Source organism: Tachyglossus aculeatus, chromosome 6 (assembly GCF_015852505.1).
Source record: "Tachyglossus aculeatus isolate mTacAcu1 chromosome 6, mTacAcu1.pri, whole genome shotgun sequence".
In the NCBI taxonomy this organism is placed as follows: domain Eukaryota; kingdom Metazoa; phylum Chordata; class Mammalia; order Monotremata; family Tachyglossidae; genus Tachyglossus; species Tachyglossus aculeatus.
Window position 1 is genome coordinate 47,813,272 of NC_052071.1, and position 22,795 is coordinate 47,836,066.

At 48.8% G+C, this 22,795-nt stretch overlaps 1 protein-coding gene across 1 annotated transcript in view; it reads right to left on the bottom strand.

Annotated features, from left to right (window-relative positions):
* Window positions 1-7,388: 7,388 nt before the first annotated feature.
* Window positions 7,389-22,795, bottom strand: part of LOC119930125 (mitochondrial fission factor homolog A-like) — a 30,838-nt gene continuing 15,431 nt past the window's right edge. Inside the window, exons 3-8 of the mRNA XM_038748624.1 lie at window positions 20,255-20,513; window positions 17,949-18,079; window positions 16,274-16,368; window positions 14,208-14,363; window positions 11,768-11,846; window positions 7,389-9,524 (exon numbers count right to left, since the gene is read on the bottom strand). Coding sequence (XP_038604552.1) covers window positions 9,393-9,524; window positions 11,768-11,846; window positions 14,208-14,363; window positions 16,274-16,368; window positions 17,949-18,079; window positions 20,255-20,456 — 795 coding nt within the window. The 5' untranslated portion in view covers window positions 20,457-20,513 and the 3' untranslated portion in view covers window positions 7,389-9,392. The remainder of the gene's footprint in view (window positions 9,525-11,767; window positions 11,847-14,207; window positions 14,364-16,273; window positions 16,369-17,948; window positions 18,080-20,254; window positions 20,514-22,795) is intronic.

Genomic DNA, 22,795 nt, shown 5'->3' on the forward strand with positions numbered 1-22,795 from the left:
GAGTTAATCACATATGGCTTTGTGTCTGGGGAATGAAGGGGGAGGGGACAGAAAGGAGTCTTCTTTCCGGGCTATAACTCTGGGCCAGCTGCATCCTCATCCTTTCTTCCTTTTCTCCTGCCCTGCTGATCTGGAAACCCTAAAATGAAAGTCCCAAGAGGACTTCCTGCATTTCCCTTACCTCTTTTGTCCATTTTGCTCTGCTCTTTGGAAGAGTTGGGTGGCGGGAGGTGGTGGCGAGGGAGAGGTTCAAGGAGGAGAAGCATGGCCCAGTGGAAAGATGCTAACTACCAGTAGTAGGCAACATTGGGTTTTCAATGGTATTTACTAAGCACTTACTATTTGCCTCAAGACTGTGAGTTTATTATGGGCAGGGAACATGTCTGCTAATTCTATTGCATTGAACTCTCCCAAACACTTTGTACGGTGCTCTGCACATGGTGAGTGTTCAATTAATACCATTTGTTGATTGGTTGGTTGTTTGTCAGGCAGTGTACTAAGATTTGAGCTATACACAAGCTAATCTGGCTGGACACAGGACTAAACTCTTAGAAAAGCACATCAGGCGCTCAAGGTATGTTCCTTGTCCTCATTCATTTAGTTAATCAACTGTATTTATTGAGGGCTCACTATTTATTGAGTGCTCACTCTGTGCAGATCACTATAATAAGTGCTTGAGAGAGTGCTATAGAGTTAGTAAACCTGCTTCCTGCCCTCGAGGGGTTGACAGTGTAGGAGCTGGAAGAAAGACCAGAATGAACTACAGAGAGTTTACAGATATGTGTATCAGTGTTATCAAGGATTGATGGGGAAGGGAGAGAGTGCCCAAGTGCGTAGAGGATGCAGAGGTAATGAAGTGACTAGAGTAGGGAAATAGGATGGGAATTCAATTTGAGAAGCACTGTGGCCAGTGGAAAGAGCATGGGAGTCAGAGGACCAGAGTTCTAACCCCGGATCCACAACTTGTCTGTTGTGTTACCTTGGGAAAGTCACTTAATGTCTCTGTGTCTCAGTTTCCTCATCTGTAAAATAGGGATTAAATCCTACTCCCACCTACTTAGACTGTGATCCCGTTGTGGGACAGGGACGCTGTCCAATATGATTATTGTGGATCTACCCCAGCTCATAGTACAGTGTTTGGCACATAGTAAGCACTAAATAAGTACCATTTAAAAAATGCTCACAGGTTCCACTCAGTTCAATAAGGAGGAGAAAACAAGGAGGCAAAAAGATGGAGAAAGGGCTATTTCAATCAAAAATTACTAAGGTTACTCCACTCGGCATTCAGTGGAGAAACCATGTAATTCATATTAATCTGTCCTTACTCTGGGCTAAGCAGTCCCTGTCCCACATGGGGCTCACAGTCTAAGAGGCAGGAAAAGCAGATACCATTCTACAGATGAGGAAACTGAAGCCAGGAATGTTTAGAAACTTGCCCATGGTCACAAAGCAGGCCAGTGGCAGGACTGCGACTAGTTTCTGGGTCTCCTGGCTACCAGTCTCTTACTCTTTCCACTAGTTCATTTAGAGACTGATGCTTGGGAGAAAAAGATTTTGAGGGAGAAGAGCACTGAAGGAAGAGTCATCGATTACCTATGAAAGGTCTGGAATTATTTCTCTAAGACTCTAAGACAATCAAATCAAAGATCTTGTCTTAAATTCTCTTGCAATTGTTCTCTGCTCCTAGAACAATGCACCCCAATCAACCATTCAGTGGTATTTATGGAGTACTGTTTCCAGAGCACTATACTAAATGCTTGGGACAATACAATAGAGTTGATGAGCAGGATCCCTGCCCTCTAAAAGGGCCACAGTCTAGTAGATGAAAAAATTCAATGAAGTTGATGAAGGTTGTCCTTATTAGCAATTAGAACTTGCTAATACAACTTTCAGATACTAAAGCCCCAAAAGGGGTTCGGTGAATTTTGCAAAGTCACACGGCAAGCTAAAGGTGGAGCCAGGATTAAAACTCAGGTTTCACAAACCAGGAATTATCCATTTGATTGTGGAACCTGCAGTGACCCCCTCTCCCTTGAGCACAAAGAGACAACTCAACTCACAGCTCAGGACCACAGTTACCCAAGAGTGCCTGAGCTCTTAGCATCCTACAACCCAGGGGCAAACCTTCCTGAAAGATCCAGTACTGCAAATGTTTGATCTCGACTGTGTGTCTGCTTCATCCATTGTCTGTGGTTACTCTTTTGAATTGTCCTCTCCTAAGCATTTAATACAGTACTCCACATACAGTAAGGCTTAATAAATGCCACTGTTTACTTTCATTCATTGAGTGCTTACTGTGTATGCAGAGCACTGTTCTAAACACTTGGGAGAGGGCAATATAATAAACAGATGCATTCACTGCCCACAATGAGCTGGAGTGGGAGATGGACATTAATATAAATTACAGATATGTAAATAAGATACCCACTCCCTCTGGATACCTACAGCCTAAAGTTCCCCACTGGATTGTAAACTCAATGAGAGCAGAGATTGAATCTACTTATACTCTATTATACTCTCCCAAGAGCTCTATACAGAGTAAGTGCTCAGTAGTTCCTTGTAGGCAAGGAATGTGTCTGCTTGTTGTATTGTACTCTCCCATCATCATCATTAATCGTATTTATTGAGCGCTTACTGTGCTCAGAGCACTGTACTAAGCGCTTGGGAAGTACAAGTTGGCAACATATAGAGACAGTGCTCTGCACACAATAAGCACTCAATACTCTAGCTCTCTTCCTCCTTTCAAAGCCCTACTGAGAGCTCACCTCCAGGAAGCCTTCCCAGACTGAGCTCTCTTTTTCCTCTCCTCTTCCCCATCCCCCCCCGCCCTACCCCCTTCTCCTCCCTACAGCACTTGTATATATTTGTACAGATTTATTACTCTATTTATTTTACTTGTGAATATTTGCTCCTCTATTTTATTAATGATGTGCATATAACTATAATTCTATTTATTCTGGCAGTTTTGATACCTGTCTACATGTTTTGTTTTGTTGTCTGTCTCCCCCTTCTAGACTGTGAGCCTGTTGTTGGGTAGGGACCGTCTCTATATGCTGCCGACTTGTACTTCCCAAGCTCTTAGTACAGTGCTCTGCACACAATAAGTGCTCAATAAATGTTATTGAATGAATTCAATGAATGAATGAATGAATGGTGTTGATTGCTTGATCAAAGCCAGCTCCCCAAAACTTCCTGGACTGAACTGAACCCTGGACAAACCCCAAGCCCCTTCCATGTCAGGGATTGTCTCTATCTGTTGCCGAATTGTACTTTCCAAGCGCTTAGTACGGTACTCTGCACACAGTAAGCGCTCAATACAATTGAATGAATGAATGCTAGGGAGCTGGGGCAGGAGGGATAAATAAAGGGGGCCCAGTAGGTGTGGGTGTTTTTGCTTCAGGGGTCCCACTCTTCCACTTCTGAAACAGCAAATGATATAAAGGAAGAAATATTAGAATTAATAGAGTAGCCAATAAGATTGCATTTCTAAAAAGACCCTGAATTTGAATAATGCTTTCATTATCCAAACTGCTTTCACAGCGATGATCTCATCTGACCCAAGGTCACACAGCAGAGTCGTGGCTGATCCATGACAACAATGAAAGGTCTCCTGACCTCCAGACTTGGGCGCTTTCCACTAAGCTGCCCTAGCTGACCCCAAGATCCAGGTTGCCTGCAAATGTATGTTGTGTGTAGCACCCCTGGCCTTCTCTCCATCCTCTCGTCCTCTGGCTCATTCTTCCCTGAAATGTGGCAAGGTGGGCCAGGGGGCCCAAGGTGCCATTGAGAAATTTGAAGAATGATGGACTGTTAAGGAGGTTTAGTGAGTTGTGGGGGGTAGTCTCGAAGATAGTAATAATAACAATGGTATTTTTTAAGTGCTTACTATGTGCCGAGCACTGTTCTAAGCGCTGGGACAAGAAAGGGGCTGATCTGAGGTGCTCACCAAGCCTCACCCAGCTTGTTGTTTGCCTATTTGATCCAGAGCCCAATTGCTCCCCAGGGCCCCCTTTGTTTCACAACATATTTTTCCCTGGGCCTTACCTACAAACACACACGCCAGCATTCTCTCAGCTTTCTCTTCTTCCCAGCTTCTCCCTAGAGGGCCTGGGGGAGGAGGCACTCAGACTGGAATCAGGTGACCACACCTTTGACCCCTCCATGTCTCCTGCATAAGCCATTTTGGCTTGTCCCCTTCATTCCAGCTTCCCTTGGGATGTAGCCAGATGGAGGGGCCAGAAAGATATTGAATCCGTGGAGGCTTCTGCTGGCAGCCCAGCCAAAAAAGGGGCAGGAGCAAAATTCTGAACAAGGGGATAGAGGGAGGGAGCGAAGGGCCCACAGGCTACCAAAGTCATCAGTGTTATTTACTCAGCTTTTATTATGGGCAGAGCATTGTACTAAGCGCTTGGGAGAGCAGAATTCAGAGTTGGTAGACATGTTCCTTGCCCGCACCAAGCTTGCAGTCTGGACTTAGATATGGAAGGGAAGATGGAAGTCAGATTTTCCACCTGCCTCTGCCCACTACCCAGGCAACCATTTTCCCTAGCAGCTTCCCTTCCCTGTTTATTCAGGATTCTCTACTACCTGGAAAAACAGAGGGAACATTTCCAAGCTTTGGATAGTTTCAGGAAGGATCTCTCTTCTCCTGCCCACCTTCCTCTGGACTTTGTCCAGGAGAAAGGGAATCTCAAGAAATACAACACTCTATAATAGCCTTGGGGGACAGCAGCCTGCAAACGCAGTAAGTCAGTATGGAAGCAAGTCTGTCCCTCCTAGCTCACTGCAGGGAGGGGAAGAGGGGCAGCAGGGAGTAAGGAGGGAGAAGAGAAGGGAAAAGATGGATAAAGAGGAATGCCCATGCAAAGGCAGGAGCTTGTTAAGGGTAATTGAAGTCACCTAAATTTATCCTACAAAATCTCCATCTTCACCTTTTGGTCAGATGCTTAACAGTTAAGTTATTTGTGGAGGAGTGTGAAGAAGTGGGGGGGGGGGGCAAAGTGGGGAGGAGGAGGAAGAGGAGGAAAAACGGGAGAAGAGGCCTCATGGACTATTCCTTTGAGTTTATGTTCCATATAGGAGTCGTGCTCACAGCTAGTGAGAGCTTTAAAACAATACACTGTGGAGTGTATTATCCACTCTTGGGGCTCAAGGGGGACTGTAAATCCCATGGTACTGTATGGTAAATCCCATACCATCTGGAGGCAAACATAGATGTCATCCTGCAGGTCACAGGGCCCTCACTACCACCCACTAGAATAATAATCATAATTGTGGTATTTGTTAAGCACTTACTGTGAGCCAAGTCGTGTATTAAGCACTAGGTTAGATACAATACGAGCAGATCAAATGCAGTCTCTGTCCTATATGGGGTTTACAGCCTAAAAGGGAGGGAGAAAAGGTAGCTTATCCCCGTTTTATAGAGGAGGAAACGGAGGCACAAAGACATGATTTATCCAAGATCACACAGCAGCAAATGGCAGCTGCTTGAGAAGCAGCGTGGCTCAGTGGAAAGAGCACGGGGTTGGGAGTCAGAGGTCATGGGTTCTAATCCCGGCTCCCCCATATGTCTGCTGTGTGACCTTGGGTAAGTCACTTAACTTCTCTGAGCCCCAGTTACCTCATCTGTAAAATGATGTAAATGTAAATGTAAAATGTAAAATCTGTAAAATTCGATGAGTCCCATGTGGGACAACGTGATCACCTTGCATCCCCCCCAGCACTTAGAACAGTACTTTGCACACAGTAAGTGCTTAACAAATGCCATCATTATTAAATGGCAGGGCTTTTATTTGAACCTATCTCTTGACTTCCAGTTCTGTGCTCTTTCCCTAGGTCAAGCTGCCTCCCTCAAAACAGGGCAGGACCAGAGAGTGACTGCAATTCTTACATGAGAACTTTGACCTTGTTCATTTCATTTTTGCTAAATTATAGTCATTTAGGAACATCATGACTGTCCCCAATGCATGTCTGTCCAAATTCACCCAAGCAAAAGTATCTGAGTACTAAGCGAAGGCTAATTGGAAATTGAAAATATGGCAGTTCTAGTTCCACCAACCAGCCTCTGCTACAGATAGAAAAGGCACAGAAACCTCAGCAGGGCTATTATTGAATCAGATAGATAGTCCAACCAGCCCAGAACTTTTCCTCTAGCAATGGCAGGATTTCAAGGTCCTCGGGAGCAGAGATCATGTCTACCAACTCCATTGTCCTTTCCAAAGTGCTTATTAAATATCATTGATTCCCAGATGGCTGTCTCCTTATCATCTATCCTCGTGGCTATGAATGAACCCGCTAACAAACTAACAAACTATATCATCCAACCCCTCCTTAAAAGTATTGCTATTTCTTCCCAACACACCTTCTTATGGTAACAAATTCCATTCACCTGCCTCCACTTCAGAAGGTCTTCTGGACATTTGTTTTAAAACCTGCCACCTTCCAGCTTCACTGGGTTCCCCCAGCCCTGCCGAACACAGCAGACTAATAAAAACAACATGTCCTAGTGGCAAGAGCATGAGCGTCAGAGGACATGGGTTCTAATCCTAGCTCCAATACTTGTCTGCTCTGTGGCCTTGGGCAAGTCACTTCAGCTGTCTGTGCCTCAGTTACCTCATCTGTAAAATGGGAATTAAGACTGTGAGCCCCATACGAGACAGGGGCTGTGTCCAACCTGATTACCTTGTATCTACCCCATCGCTTAGAACAGTCCATGGCACATAGCACTTAACAAATACCATAATCATTATTGTTACAAACCCAAGGTCCATAGGAGCCATCGTGTCTTCCATATATGCTGCCCTCTTTTAACATCAATCTGCTCACCTCTAACACTAATCTACTTGCTATACTTTGATCTCATCTGCCTCAACGCTGACTCTTGTGCCTCTGGCTTGGCACTCCCTTCTCCCTTCATATCCAACAGATTATCGCTTGCCCCACTTCAAAGCCTTATTAAAATCATATCTCCACCATGAGGCCTTCCACAATTAAGCCCTCATTTCTCCTACTCCCTCTCCCTTCTGCATCACCCTTGCACTTGATATTCACCCCATCCCCCTCCACTACCCTTTTCCTCCTGTAGACTGCCAACTCCTTGTGGGCAGGGAACATGTCTACCAGCTCTGCTGTATTGAACTCCCCCAAGCACTTAGTACAGTTCTCTGCACACAGTAAGCCCTCAGTAAATACTATTGATCGATACAGGATGGAGGATTGTGAGTGCCCACCCAAGCCTAAGGGTTCAGGATAAATTTCAAAGATTTACCTATGCCTTCTCAGGGAAATTGCTCCACAAAGTCATCAACCCCCTTGGGTCTACCCCTAGCCCCCATCCGCAATCCCAATTCTTGGACAAAAGTTGACGGAGTCAGGATCCCCAGAGTGTGATGTTTCTGGTATATTTCCTTTGTATTTATTGATATCTCAATGTTTGTGAAAACAGATTCCCCAGGGCATGAGCCTTGTACAAAATACAATATGACAGATTGATACTTGCAGTGGAAATTGGCCAGTAATTAGTGGTTGTGTATTCAGTAGCTGACCTCCCGCTCTTACCAGGCAAACCAATTCATTTTTTATAAATGGGATAACTATTCACTCCCAAATCCTCACGGGAAATGTCTTCAGTTATGTGCTAGCAGGGAACCATCAGAAAACAAACAAATCAATCTCTAGCAATACTCAAGATGAGAGCAGATTTTCATACACACACACACACAACATACACAAGATAATTTCATTACTGGCTGAACAATATAGAGATATTGACTTCTGCCAAAATCAATCTTGATGGATGGGAAGAGAGGGAGGATGAAACAGACATCCGAGCATCAAATTCAATATTTGAGGTTTTAATCTACCTCTGTCATACTAGTGGGCTTGTGCATGGTAGTGGTACTTTATGACTACTTTCATACAATCATGGGGCAAAATATTTGGCCTGCATCTTTTGGGGATTCAGTGGTCACGGAAAAATCACAGAGAACCATGTGAAAAGCATTTTGGACCGACACACAGAGAAAAAGGGGAAAATGTTTGTGTGGTCCTCAAGAAGCCTGATCGTTAAAGAGGAAAGTTTGTAAAGTGCAAAGTCTTCCTATCACCTTGATTAATTCATGATCAATAACAATATCATTATTATTGCATGCGATTTGAAAGTCACTAGTTCCTTACATGTAAACCCTATAGCCCAATTAAATATTCTAGAGTGGAGATGAAGGAAGGTAAACAAAACACTGTTCATGTCCTCTGTGAGCCAATCAAGAAGCAGAGACTTACAAGGAGAATTCTCAATAGTGGAAGAAGGCATTCCATGGTTGTATAGTTAGGAGCCAATCAAGACGCAGGGACTTACATCAGTGAATAGGTTCCTCTATCAATTCTTCATTCTAAACCTTGATATCAAGGGTCTGCAGTAGAACAGGTAAACAATAGATAGGCCTTGGCTCATTACATGACTGTTTTCACCCAATCATGAGGCAGAATATTTGGCCTGAATCCTTTGGGGATTCAGTGGTCAAAGGAAAATCACAGAGAACGATGTGAAAAGCATTTTGGAGCAACACACAGAGAAGAATCAAGTTGGCCCAGTTCCTCAGTTCCATGAGGTTCCTCCAAAAATCCCCCTTGAGGTCCAAATTCCAACCCCATTTCTAGGCAGAGGGTTCCATAACCCTCAGAGCAGTCACACGTTGTCAGCCCGTAGGATCCTAGAATGCTTTTAGGAATGAAACGCCAAGGATTCCGCTCCTCCAATGTGGCTTGCTTCAGATGGACCAGCCAAGGGCAGCACTTACCTCTTCACGCAAAAGAACATGTGTTGGGGAGGCTATGGGTCAGCAGACACCCTCCCTAAACAACTACTTGGCTGTCCTCCTGCAAGCAAAACGCCCTGGGCCCCTATTCCATAACCCTCCATTGCCACCACCACAACTCTCTTTCAACACCAACATCCACACCGTTTTCTAACTTTGTCCCTGCCTAACCGGAGCTCGCCCTTGAAACTACAAGGGCAAAGTCCTTAACCTAAGCAATCTGACCAGTTCTGGCTCAGAGGGACAGAGGTATATTGGCATGACGGACAAATATTTTCAGGATCCCAGTTGTCATGGTAATAAGTACGCCTCCTTCCCTTGCCCTCTTCAATCCCCTCCACATCCCCTTGCGTAGGATGCAGTGTGGCACCCCTCCCTCCCTTACATTTTAGGTCACCCAGAAAAAGGCCATGGGGGAGGTGACTTCCTGGAGTCGTCAGTCTGGGGATTGATCTAGTTTCAGTGTTTGAGGCAAAAGTACATGAAAAGCATTGTCCCCAAATCTTGACCCGTGTGTTCTTCTGGGGCAGGGAGAAGTGTTGAAGTGGGAGGGGAGACGGGGGGAGCAGCCACTGTCTATCTCCTCATCCAAAGCCACGTGTTAACGACACAGGCAGAGACCAGCATGGAGTAGAGCAGGAGTTCCTTCTGCCGCCAGCCACTGCACTGCTCCTCCAGAGACTGCAGTCTCCTAGAGATCTTGTACAGCTGCAAAACAAAAACTCCAGTCAGACGGATACAGGGCCAGGCCATCTTCACCCAGCAGGCCCAGCAAGTTCCTGAACAGAACTGTTCTGAACTCACTGAACAGAGCTGCCAATGCACAGGCTTCTGAGAAATGGTGACATCCGGTGTGGCAGAACCAGGTGGGGAGACGGTGCCACTATTTTCCTCTCTTCCACTGGAATAGGGCAGTGTACCCCAAAGACTACTGGGTAATGCTGGATTACCCTTTGGAGAAGTCTGTCACTGGTTTAGAGCCATACTTGACTTGGATACTAGGGGCTGGGGGCAAGAGACTAGGCGATAGAAGGGATTGGTGGGCAGTGGGGAGAAAGCAGAATTGATATCCCCAAGACCTCAAAAACGCCAGGAGTGAGATGAGGTTCAAATGGGCCAGAAGGGATTCCCAGAAAGAGAAAAATCATGGAAAGAGTGGGGACCAGGGAAGACTACTACAGAACCCAGAATCTGGGATGGAAGAAGCTTCGCTACAAAAATTTCTGAGAGGTTTAATTGGATCCATGTAGGCAAGCAACTGTGTAACTTCTCCCTTCTCCTATCATTCTTTTTCCTCACTCCCCACCACCAGACACACACACACAGAGGGAGGAGAAAAGCCCTTACAAAAATAGCAAAATGAAAACATACTTCCAAAACATACATATATATACCTGACTCTGACTTGCTCCCTTTGTTTTTCCCCTCCTCCCAGCCCCACAGCACTTATGTACCTATCTGTAATTTATTTATACTGATGTCTGTCTCCCCCAACCCAGACTGCATGCTTGTTGTGGGCAAGGAATATATCTGTTCATTGTTATATTGTACTCTCCCAAGTGCTTAGTACAGTGTTCTACACACGCTAAGTGCCCAATAAATATGATTGAATGAAATATAAATATATATTTATTCATATATATGTCAAATGTTAGGTGCTGCCTCTCTTTTCTCTTTAGCAACTTTTCTCTCCATTGGAGTGTAGTTGCTAAAACGTGTTGAGCTACTGTATCCTTTGTTGCTGCTCTCGTCTGTGCACAAACTCTTTGAGAGCAGGGACTTGACTTCTCCTTAGTCAAGTCAGCTGTCCAGACTCCTACCCCGTAAGTCACCCCCACAGGACAGACTGCAGCAAGCAGTGGGATGTGGCTCACTGTGTCTTCACTGAGAGAGACCAAGACCAGCTAAGCCCCTTCAGGAGCCAGAGTAATCTCTGCCCCACAATTCCTCTCCCTCTCACTGATGCCAAGCGCTTAGTACAGTGCCCAAGCGCTTAGTACAGTGCTCTGCACATAGTAAGCGCTCAATAAATACGATTGATGATGATGATGCCAGTGCTTCATGGTCATTCCCTGGCTCACCATCAGCAAGGAAGCTGAGTGCTGAAACTGGTTTTTGAGACATACTAGTCAACAGCCCTATATAATAATAATAACAACAACAATAATAATAATAATGGTATTTGTTAAGGGCTTGCTTTGTGCCAAGCTTCCTCTCAGGGTCGCACCTACAGAGTTTCCAGTACTCCACCTTTCACGACTACAGGAGGGAGAGTCAAGCAGAGGCCTACCCATTCCATTCCTAGCTTGGCCAGTGGCTAGCGACTGGAAGGCAATCTGCTACAAGTCAAAACTCCCCTGTGCTGGGCCGCAGTGACACGGGAGAGAGCCAAGAGCAGAGACTCGTTTACTGAGCGGGAGGAGGAAATGGTAAACCATTTCCATATTTTTACCAAGAAAACGCTATGGATCCACTACCAGAACAATTGCAGGTGGAGGTGGGGCGTTGCTGTGGGTCGGACATGACTCTACAGCATAAGACAACAAATTGTGCCAAGCATTTTGCCAAAACGGGGTAGATTTAACACAATCACATCAGACACAGTCCATATTCCACATGGGGCTGGCATTCTGAGGGAGAACAAGTGTTTAGTCCCCATTTTACAAGTCAGGAATCTGAGGCCCAGAGAAGTTAAAGGGCTTGCCTAAAATGACACAGCAGGCATGTGGGAGAGCCGGGTTTAGAACCCAAGTTTCCTGATTCCCAGAACTGTGTGCTATCATTAGACCACAGTGTTTTCCCCTACAGGGAGCAGGTCCAAAGGCAGAGTCAGGATTAGAACTCAGTACACTGAGTTTCCAGCTCTTGCTCAGCTCTCAGAGCCTCCACTCCTCTCTGGGGGTCATTCTTGTCCAGGACCAACACAGTTACTTTTTCCTCCATGTTCTCACCTGTTTTTTCATTGCCATGATCTCTGACCCACCCATGTCCTCCAAGGAGGCCTCCAGGGCTGGGCCCAGATCCTGAGAACTGCGGACATAATAAAAAGCGGTGTTATTGCCTGGCAGAAAATGGAGTGCATGCCTGCACGCACAAACACATACACACACACACGCCTGGCAGAGACATGAACAATAACCAAATCTTGTTACGCAGCCACATATTAACACATGAAGGTCTGGGGAGACCCTCACCGCAACCCTGGAGCACAACCCCTGACCCCGGAGACCACCATCTCTTGTCTGTTTCTTTATTGTGCACTTGCAGAGTCGCTTGTTCTGCACAGACCATATTGCCGTATTGTGGGCGTTAGATTTACGATTTGGCTGGAACACAATTAGGGCACAGGGGATCACTCTTCCAACACTTGAGGTCTTGTTGGCCCCCTAGGTGATGCACAATGGAGAAAACCACTTAGACACCTGCACAAGTGTGTGTCACTCCCTGGTTGTGTCCTTCCTGAGAGTTTAGTTCGCTGCATTGCACTGAGTGTATGCTCAGTGAATACTACTACTAGGACTACTATTACTAGATGAGATTACCTTACCATCTCAGTCCTTCCTACAGTCCCAGGCCTTTCCTCCAGGGAATCAGGCCCTTAGGGAAGCAGGATAGCAGCAGCATGGCCTAGTGGAAAGAACATGGCCTGAGAGTCAGAAGGACCTGGGTTCTAATCCCAATTCCCCCACAGGTCTGCTGTGTGACCTTGGTCAAGTCACTTCACTTCTCTGTGCCTCAGTTACCTCCTCTGTAAAAATGGGGGTTAAAGCTGTGAGCCCCATGTGGGACATGAATTGTGCCCAACTTGATGATCTTGTATATACCCCAGGGCCTAGTACAGTGTCTGGCACATAATGATAATAATAATAAAGATAGCATTTATTAAATGCTTACTATGTGCAAAGAACTGTTCTAAGTGCTGGGGAGGTTACAAGGTGATCAGGCTGTCCCACAGGGGGCTCCCAGTCTTCATCCCTATTTTACAGATGGGGGAACTGAGGCACAGAGAAGTTAAGTGACTTGCCCAAAGTCACATGGTTGATAAGTGACGGAACTGGGATCCACAACCTCTGACTCCCAAGCCCGTGCTCTTTCCACTAAGCCACGCTGCTTTTCTGTGTGTCAGGTTGTGCACTAAGTGCTGGGGTAGATACAAACTTATCAGATTGGACACAATCCATGTTCCACATGGGGCTCACAGTCCTAATCTCTGTTTTACAGATGAGGAGTTAAGTGACTTGCCTAATATCATACAGCAGACAAGTGGCGGAGCTGGGATTAGAACCCAGGTCCTTCCAACTCCAAGGCCCACGCTCTTTCCACTAGGCTGTGTTGCTTCCCGGAATTATAAATTAGTCCAAGGGGAACGGGGCCTGTGAGCCCACTGTTGGGTAGGAACTGTCTCTATATGTTGCCAACTTGTACTTCCCAAGCGCATTAGTACAGTGCTCTGCACACAGTAAGCGCTCAATAAATATGATTGATTGATTGATTGATTGATTGAGAGGTGGACTGTAGAGGCATGACCCAACTGCGAAGCTCACACAGCCAGGGTCTGGGAAGGAGAACTGACCAGTGGAGCAGGGAGACCTGCCAATTTGCCCTGTCTCTGACCAAAACTCTACCCTGGTACCTCCGACTCCCCATCGCCACACATTGGAGACCCCCGCAAGGAAGCCAAGGCCTGCCCACCCCAGCACACAAGGCAGTAGGCGGATTCCTCTGCGGGTAAGTATGCAAACGTCGAGCACAGAGGGCCAGGGAATGGCGGACAGCAGAGTGATCCAACCCCCTGCCCCAGGGATGTGTGAGGTACAAACATACACACTCAGAGCAGCTGGCAGCCCCCGCTGTCCCTCCACAACAGCTCTGTCTCCAGCTCCGCCTCTGCCCTCCCACCACTCCAGGTGGCCTCCTGCAGGAGGAAACCCAGCCAAGAAATAAGCAGGAAGCAGAGTGTGAACTTGGAAGTGTCGCCGTTGGCTAGCAGGGAGCATGCCGCCCCCGGCAAGGGCCTGAGCCCTGCTTAGTGGCTCCATCAGGAACATTTTTTGGCCTCCACCCCCTCCACCCCTGTGATTCTGGGGAGAGAGGTCTCTAAATTTCCTTCTCTCTTCCCTCAGATCCACTGTGTCTCATGCCCAGGCTGCAGCCTGGCTCAAACTGGTCCTGCGCCAAAGAGAAGGGAAAAGGGGGTCAGGAACCCAGAGACCACCCCAGCCTCAAGTACCCCCTTCCCCACCCCTGGGCTCTGCTGCTCACTCAGGGTTAGAAAGCATAGGGAGGAGGGACATGCATGTGCGTGCGCGCACACGCACACACACACACAAACACACACACACACACACACACACACCAATGTGGGCCAGAGGCACACAGGAGACTGGTCACCTGGGTTGGGCCTGGGGCATGAGAGATGCCTGAAGACGGTGAGAGAGGAGGCTGCCCAGGAACCACACTGCCTGGAAGACGTTCTGCAGGCAGAAGATCCTGTTCCCCTGCATGAAGGGAGGGCAGACAGGGGCAGGGCTGCTGCCCCTCTTTGGCCTGCAAAGTGTGGGTGCAAACACGCATGCATGTGTACACATACGTGTACACACACAGACACACACACACACACTTGTTACAATCCTGGTGTTTAGACTAGTGTCTTTACCTCCCTATAACAGCCCAAACTGTGCCTAGGGAAGCTTTGATGGCAGAAACAGAGATCTGTCTGCCTGGACCCAGGGGCCACTCACTAATTGTGTAAGGACTTCGTTTTTGTTTTTTTATGGCATTTGTTAAACACTTACTATGTGCCAAGTACTGCACTAACAGCTTGGGTAGATACAAGATTATCGGGTTGGACACAGTGCCTGTTCCACACAGGGCTCACAGTCTTATGAGGGAACAGAGGCAAGGAGATGCTAAATGACTTGCCCAAGGTCACACAGCAGACAAGTGGCGGAGCCAGGATGAGAACTCAGGTCCTCTGACCCCCAGACCTGTTCTACTAGGCTGTGCTGCTTCTCAGCAAGGGGGGTTGGGGGTTAGGGGGATCTTGGCACAGCTGGTCTTTGTGTTAGGGGTTGGGAGTCACCATGAAGTCAGTCTCCTGGAGGCCTGGGCGGGAGAAGAATGGAGGACGACAAGATCTGGATTTGTGGGCAGGAAATATGTCTACCAACTCAGTTGTATTTTACTCTTCCAAGAGTTCTGCACACAGTAAGCACTCAACTACAATTGACTGAATGATAGTGAGAGCAGGACTCGTAATCCAGTTGGGGGAAACTGCATACAGACGGCAAGAATCTTTCCTAATAATGTACCCCGAGTCAGGCCTGTAGCTTGGGATGGGGTCTGAAGCTCCCACTGGCTCTGAGCCCTGAACCTCAGCCATGTGACCCTTCACCCCCATCCTCAGGATGCTAATTACAGTTCAGGGTGTCCTGGGACCTTAACTCACCTTGGGGCCACACCCAAGCTGTTCCACCATGGCCTCCCATCACCCCTCGTGGTGAGCTCAGAACGAACCCCAACCTGGAAGTTGCGGAGGGACCTTAAACCCACCAACTCATAACATATTGTCTCAAACTCAGTTCTGAACAACTCAGTGGCAGCAGAAATGGACTGAACAGAGAGAAGAAAAAGAAAGAAGGAAGCAGAGAAGGAGAGAAGAGGGAGAAAAGAGGGAAAGAGAACACCCACCTAGGCTTCAGATTCACCTCAGAATCTCAAGTGGCTCAAAATGTCACAGAATGCAAAGTAGCCAAATCCTTTACAGTATTTCACAAAATCACAAAGGGTGCTGGCCACCAAACTAGTTTGTGAAGCTGGAGGGTGGTAGGTTCAAGACTACCCAAAGGAAACAGTTCTTTCTTTGCCCAGGAGATGGAAAACCCCAGGATTCATTACCACAGGGAGTACCCCCTTCTCCTGCCCCATCCGTAGCACTTGGGGACAGACCTTTAAACTCTGTTGCATCCCTCTAACTGTAATTTATCTTAGTCTCTGTCTCCCCCATTAGCCTGTAAGCCCCTTGAGGGCAGGGATCATGTCTACCAACTCTATTGTATTGTGGTCTCCCAAGCACTGAGTACATTCATTCATTCAATTGTATTTATTGAGCGCTTACTGTGTGCAGAGCACCGTACTAAGCGCTTGGTAGTACAGTGCTCTGCACACTGAAGATGTTCAGCACACAGCACTGATTGACAGAAGTTGTGTGGGCTCAAACTAACAGCAGGTTTAAGGGTTTGGCTGAATGTGTTACTGCATTCATTCATTCATTCAATCATATTTACTGAGCACTTACTGTGTGCAGAGCACTGTACCAAGTGCTTGGGAAGTACAAATTGGCAACATATAGAGACAGTCCCTACCCAACAACGGGCTACCTTCTCCCAAGGAGCCGAGGATATGCCTTTCAGGGCTGGCACAATCCATAGCGGGCCTGAGTGGAACAGAGTCCTTACCGATCATGGCCAATCTTCGCTCTTTGGAGGGAAAGCCGGGAGTCCTCACCAGGAGCCCGTTCCCTCTGAAGTCGGCCTGCTGGGCCCAGGGGGACCTGAGGTAGAAACCCCCTCTAGTCAGTGCCTGCTTGACTGCTTCTGGCAACTGCCCTCCCCACCCACCCCCACCAGTCCCTCCCCAAACACAAGTGCACTCCACTCTGGGGCCGAAGGTGAGAGGGCGGGCCAGTCAAGGGGGCCAACTGGCCCAGAGCCCGTCGAACTGCAGGCCGCAGATGCTCGGCCCAGCAGATGCAGAGCCAAGACACGCTGGGGCGCGTGGGCAGAGCTGGAGAAAATGCCAGGCTCTGGAGGGGGATGTTTTCTCATTTCTCAGAAAGGTTGGCCCTGTTTTTAGTGGCAGAGCCATGACAGAGGGAGAAGCGGGGAGTGGGGGGCCCTTGCCAGCCCAATTGTTAAGCTGCCCCTTCTCCCACGGTTCCTGCAATGGCTGGCATTTCTGTCCTCTTCCCTCTCCCGTGCCCTGGGCCACCCTGGCATGCCCGGTGCCCCAGCAGCCCTAGCAGAGGACGGGCATGGAGAGGAGGATGGCAGGCGTTATCACCAGGAGCTGACCAGGACCCATCTCCGCAGGGAAGACAGCCACTGTCTGCCCGGTCCAGCTTTTCCCGGCAGAACTGTGTTGTGACAATCCTAAAGTACTCGTGAACAAACAGCAAAAAGGCATGGGGATCAACCCCACTGGAAACTCACCCACACATCTCTGCCCCCACTAAACAATGTCACAATTATCACGTCACGAGGTTTGCCTGAGAACTAAAATGGGCCGTGACATTTGCAACCCGATAGATTGAGCTGACACCCTGCATTGGTCAAAATTCCTCAACAAACCAGGCTTTGTCAGGATCAGTTCTGCTCCAGAAGAGACCCTAAAGGGGGCGGGGAAGGACTCCAAACAGCTTGGAATACTTATTTAAGCTGAAAGAATTTCAGGGATCCGATTTCCTTGCCAGCATGTGGGCAGTGTTAAGTGGAGCACTTCACTGGGCGAGCCTGAGGCAATGGATTCACAGTTTCCATTCCTGGTTCTCTGATTCTGGGTGACCAACACTCTGCAGTCAGTTCTCAATTTCACAGGGGCTGCTGTTCAATCCTAGACCCTTTACTTCTACTGAAACTATCTGCCATTTTGCACGCTTGGCCTCTACACCAGAGAATGGGCAGAGAAGTAAAAGAATTAAACTCAAGTCGGCTGATTCTTTCTGCAACAAAATCGAGAGTTGGCCTCCTGAATACTGGGGACTTAGACTAGCAACGTCTCTTCAACATCGCTTACTTTTATAGTACTTTCTCATGTGTTCAGTACAGTGTTTCGCACTTGGGAGGTGCACCGACAATCACAGTGATTGAGTGATTGACTGATCTGGCCCATCCCGGGGCTCTGCAGAGGAAGGCTGAGTGAATGAAGTTCTAGAGCAAGAATGGCTGTGTCCACACACAGCTCCAGATATGTCCCAAATAGCTTCTCTACCTCTCCAGCTTATTCAGGGCAGGACTGAGGTGGGCCACCCTCTACCTCTCTCGTCCTCAGAGCCCCAGGATAGGGAAAAATAGCAGGAGTGTTCCCAAGGACAGTCTGAAGCCCAGGAATTGACTCTGGCCCTGGATACAGTACCACGCTCCTGGACACTGTAGTCCCAGCTCTGACGAGGGTCGTCAACCCCCCCGAAACGTCAACCGGCACAGAGGTAAATGTGGAGCCAGAGTTCTGTCGGAAGAGGGGCCGCAGGCTGCCTTCAGTCGCCTCTAGGAAAGGAAGAAACGATGCTGAGTTACATGGCCCCAAATCCCAGAAAGCAAAATTTTTGCCAGCCCTCGTCCACAGGCCTACTGAGACTAGGGGACTTCCCTCTCTGATCCCGGCCTAGCTGGCTCTGTGTCTGCCTGGTTCTTTGTCTTTCTGCCTTGCGTTGCCCACCCTAAATCAGGTAGAGCTCCACAGCCCACCCCAAGAGCTGTGGGGTCGAAGGATACCCCTCCTCCTCTTTGCCCTGCGTACTCCTCCAGCCTTGTATCAAGAGGATTTTTGAGGTCTGGGCTGCTGATCCCTCACCCTGATGTTTGGAAAGACCCACTAAACTGTATCCTCCTGAAACACATGGGGAAGTGGAGCAAAGCACCCCCTCCCTCTGTTGCCCAGCCAGAAGCAGTGTGGCCTAATGGAAAGAATACAGGCCTGGGCATCAGGGGACTTGGGTTCTAATCCTGGTTCTGCCATATGACTGCTGTGTGATCCCGTAACTCCTCGGTGCTTCAGTTTCCTCATCTGTAAAATGGGAATTCAATACTTCTCCCTTCCCTTTAGACTGTGAACTCCGTGGGGGTCAGAGATGGTATTCGACCAGATTATCTTATCTCTACCCCAGTGCTTAGTGCATTGCTTAGCACACAGTAAGTGCTTAACAAACAACACAATTATTTATTATTATTATTTTCTTGGATCCAACAACAGGGTACAAGGGCCAGTTCCTTTTCATGGACAACAGACCCCCCCCCCCCCCCCAGCCCCAGCCCACGGCCTGAAGTCACTGTTGAGGGGGCAAGGTCTAGGGGGGTGATCCCTGGCTGTTGGAAAAGGAAACTGGGTGGCCAGTGAGAACTGGGTACCCCAAAAGGGGGAAATCCACACACCAGGTGATCCCCCAAAAGATGAAACTTTTCAGCTGGAGCTGAACTTTGCCTCCAGCACTTCCTGCTCCAAGTAAAAAGCTGTCATTTGTCTCTGATCATCTTCTCCCCTCCCACTCTGTGGTGGTTACTGGGGGAAAGGTCGGCTAAAACTGGACTCACTTCTCCCCCACCCCCAATTCTGTGATGCCATGGAGGGGATCTGGCTTCTGGAATGGGACCCAGGGCCACCAGCATGGCTTGGGAAAAGGATGCAATGTACCCATCCCCACTCAGGGGTCTCGGAAGAAGGCCGTTGGCTCCCTGCCTTGGGGTGTGCCTTCTGGGCTGGGGGCAACTCCTGGCCTGGGATGATGGATGGCTGTACTGCTATCCACAGTGGGAATTAGGATTTAGCCTGATGGGAGCTTCCAACATTGGGTTGGGGCTTTTGAAACCCAGACTCCAAGATTCCTGGGGTGATATCACCCACTGGGGGAGGTTGGGAGGGGGACATCTTCCCCAGGTGATGCCAGATAGGGAAGGACACTGGCAAGCTGGGACCCCCAGGGGCTTCAGCTCTAGGAAGAGCAAAGTGCCCAGAGCTCTAGTTCATTTGCATCACCCACTCTTCTCCCACTCCCTTCTGCATCACCCTGACTTGCTCCCTTTGCTCTTCCCCTCTTCTAACCCCACAGCACTTATGTACAGCACTTATGTACATATCTGTAATTTTATTTATTTGTATTGATATCTGTCTCCCCCATTCTAGACTGTAAGCTCGTTGTGGGCAGGGAATGTCACTGTTTGTTATATTGTACTTTCCCAAGCTCAGAGTACAGCGCTCTGCACACACTAAGTGCTCAGAAAATCCAATTAAATGAATGAATCATCCCCCACCTGCTTGCCCCTGAGGCTAGAGCTAAGGCTCCTTCAGGGGACCCAGCCAAGCATCATCGCCACCTCCACCCAGGCTGCTTCCACCAGCTCCAACTCAGCTCCCTACACAGAGGTGCTTCGGCTAATGAAGACAGCACCCAGGCTACTGTAGGGGCTGCAACATAGGGGACTCCCGCCTGCTGCTTCTAGAGTACACCCCTTTCTCTGTTACCCTCTGTCTCCTGCAACAGGGACAGCGGAACAGGGAGGGGGACATGGGGAGAGCGGCACAAAAGGACCCAGACACAGGCCCCAACCCCACACTTGCCCCATTTCTGAGGGCATGGCCGAGGCAGCCGCCCTCCTCCCCCCACACTACTGCCAAGGGAGGAAATGCACTGGCCTGGGTCGCCAGGGGTGCCACCCACACCCTACCTGCCACGGAGATCCTGTCGGGGATGTGCATGTGGAAGGACGGGGGTAGGTCTCCAGCTGTCTCCTGGGGGTCCTCCAGGCCCGGACCCCCCGCCACCTTAAGCCGGGCAGGGACCTGCATGCTCTGGTTGATGGCTTCCGAGAAGTCCAGGTCGTACCTCGGCCGAGTCGGGTCACCGCCACCCAACAGTGTAGATGCCATGACCCTGGGAGCCCGAGGACTAGCCTCTCGCACCCTGTCCAGGTCCTGCTGAGGTTGCTACAGAGACAGAGAGAGAGAGAGAGGCAGATGGGAGCAAGGGCAGTGAATCACCCTGATCAGAGAGGCAATCCAACAGCCTTGAGAAGCTGGGTTAAGCCCAAACAGATGGTTGGGTGGGTCCCCCTCTAGACTGGAAGCTTGTTGTGGGCAGGGAACGTGCCCATTATCGTGGCTCAGTGGAAAGAGCATGGGCTTGGAAGTCAGAGGTCGTGGGTTCTAATCCCAGCCCTGCCACATCTGCTGTGTGACCTTGGGCAAGTCACTTAACTTCTCTGAGCCTCAGTTACCTCATCTGTAAAATGGGGATGAAGACTGTGAGCCCCAAGTGGGACAACCTGATCACCTTGTATTCCCCCCAGCGCTTAGAACAGTGCTTCGCACACAGTAAGTGCTTAACAAATACCATCGTTATTATTATTATTATATTATACACTCCCAAGCACTTAGTACAGGGCTCTGTAGAAAATAAACACTGATTAAATATGATTGACTGACTGACTGGATGAATGGGCTGGGGGTGGGTGAGTGGACCGGCTGTAGGAAATAGAATTGTAGTTAGAGCCAGTTGTTGGGTAGGGACTGCCTCTATATGTTGCCGACTTTACTTCCCAAGCGCTTAGTACAGTGCTGTGCACACAGTAAGTGCTCAATAAATACAATTGAATGAATGGGGACAGACACATCATAATAATAATAATAATAATAATGATAGTAGTAGTTGTAAAGTGCTTACTATGTGCCAGGCACTGTACTAAGCACTGGGGTGGACACAAGCAAGTTCTGGAAGGAACCTTTCTAGACACCATGCTAGTGGCCTAGTGGATCGAGCACTGGCCTAGGAGTCAGAAGGATCTGGCTTCCAATCCCAACTCCCCTCATATCTACGTGAGATCTTGGGCAAGTCACTTCACTTCTCTGTGCCCTAGTTACCTCATCTGTAAAATGGGGATTAAGACTGTGAGCCCCATGTAGGACAGGGACTGTGTCCAACCTGATGCGCTTGTATCTGAGTCAGAGTTCATGGGTTCTAATCCCGGCTCCACCGCTTGTCAACTGTGTGACCTTGGGCAAGTCACTTGACTTCTCTGTGTCTCAGTTACCTCATCTGTAAAATGGGGATTAAGACTGTGAGCCCCAAATGGGACAACGTGATAATCTTGTATCCTCCCCAGCAATTAGAACAGAGCTTTGCACATAGTAAGAGCTAGACAAATACCATTAAAAAAATGCAACTTCCTCACTCCCTTCCACCATGAGGTAGGGAAGGGGCAAAAATCATTATTCCCATTTGACAGATGGAGAAACTGAGTGATGGTGAAGATCCACAATAAGAGAATCCAGGACCCTAGGCCAGAACTCTTACTCTGCTTCCCGAGAACAGCCCCAGCTTTGCCTCCAAAGGCAATCCCCTTCACTAACCCCACCCAAATTCCCTGCCTCTCCCTTCAAAAGGACATCCAAGGGCCTGTGGGTCTCAGATCTCCATCGATGTAAATGAACTGCTATTTCCCTCTAGGGAGAGATTTCCATTACAAAGTACCGCCAAAAAAAGGAGACCTCCCCCTCAGCTCGGGAAATTCAAAGGAGAGGAAGCCAGGCCACCGAACAGGACCGAGAACACACAAAGGGACGAGGATGAGAGGGGAGCTGAGGGGGAGGGAGGGGAAGAACCGTCCTCTGCACCTGGGACCGCTTCGGGTATGAGAGAGGTCCAGCCCTCTTCTCAGAGGAAGAGAAGGGCCGGGGAATGGGAAGAGAGGGAGGAAGAGGAAGAAGGGAAGGAGGTGGAGGAGGAGGAAGAATGGGGGAAGAAAGTGGGGGGTGAAGAAAGGGAGGGGGCAAATAAAGGAAGAATAAAAGGGTTGGGGAGAGGAAAAATAGGGAGGAGGAAAATGAAACAGAGGAAGGGAGATGGGAAGAAGGGAGGGAGAGAGGTGGGAAGAGGGAAGAAGGGAGGAATACCAAGGCTGAGTTTCATTGCTTTCTGAACTCAAGCCTCTCCCCGGACCTATCACTCCAGGGACCTGATCCCCAATCGCAAGGGGAAGGAAGTTCTCAAAGGTCAGGACGAGAGGGGGGCCGGAGAGAAGGAGGTCAAATTCATACCTAAGAGAGGGAAAGATGTCAGCAGAGCGTCGAGCACAGGGGAAGCCCCACCGTTTGGGACGCTAAAGCGAGGCAGAGAGGCCACTATGGAGAAAGGCGTGGGCCAGCCTGGGCCCGGAGTGGGGCGGGGGGATTTGCAGGGCTCTAATTTCTCCGCTGCTATAATTAAGCCT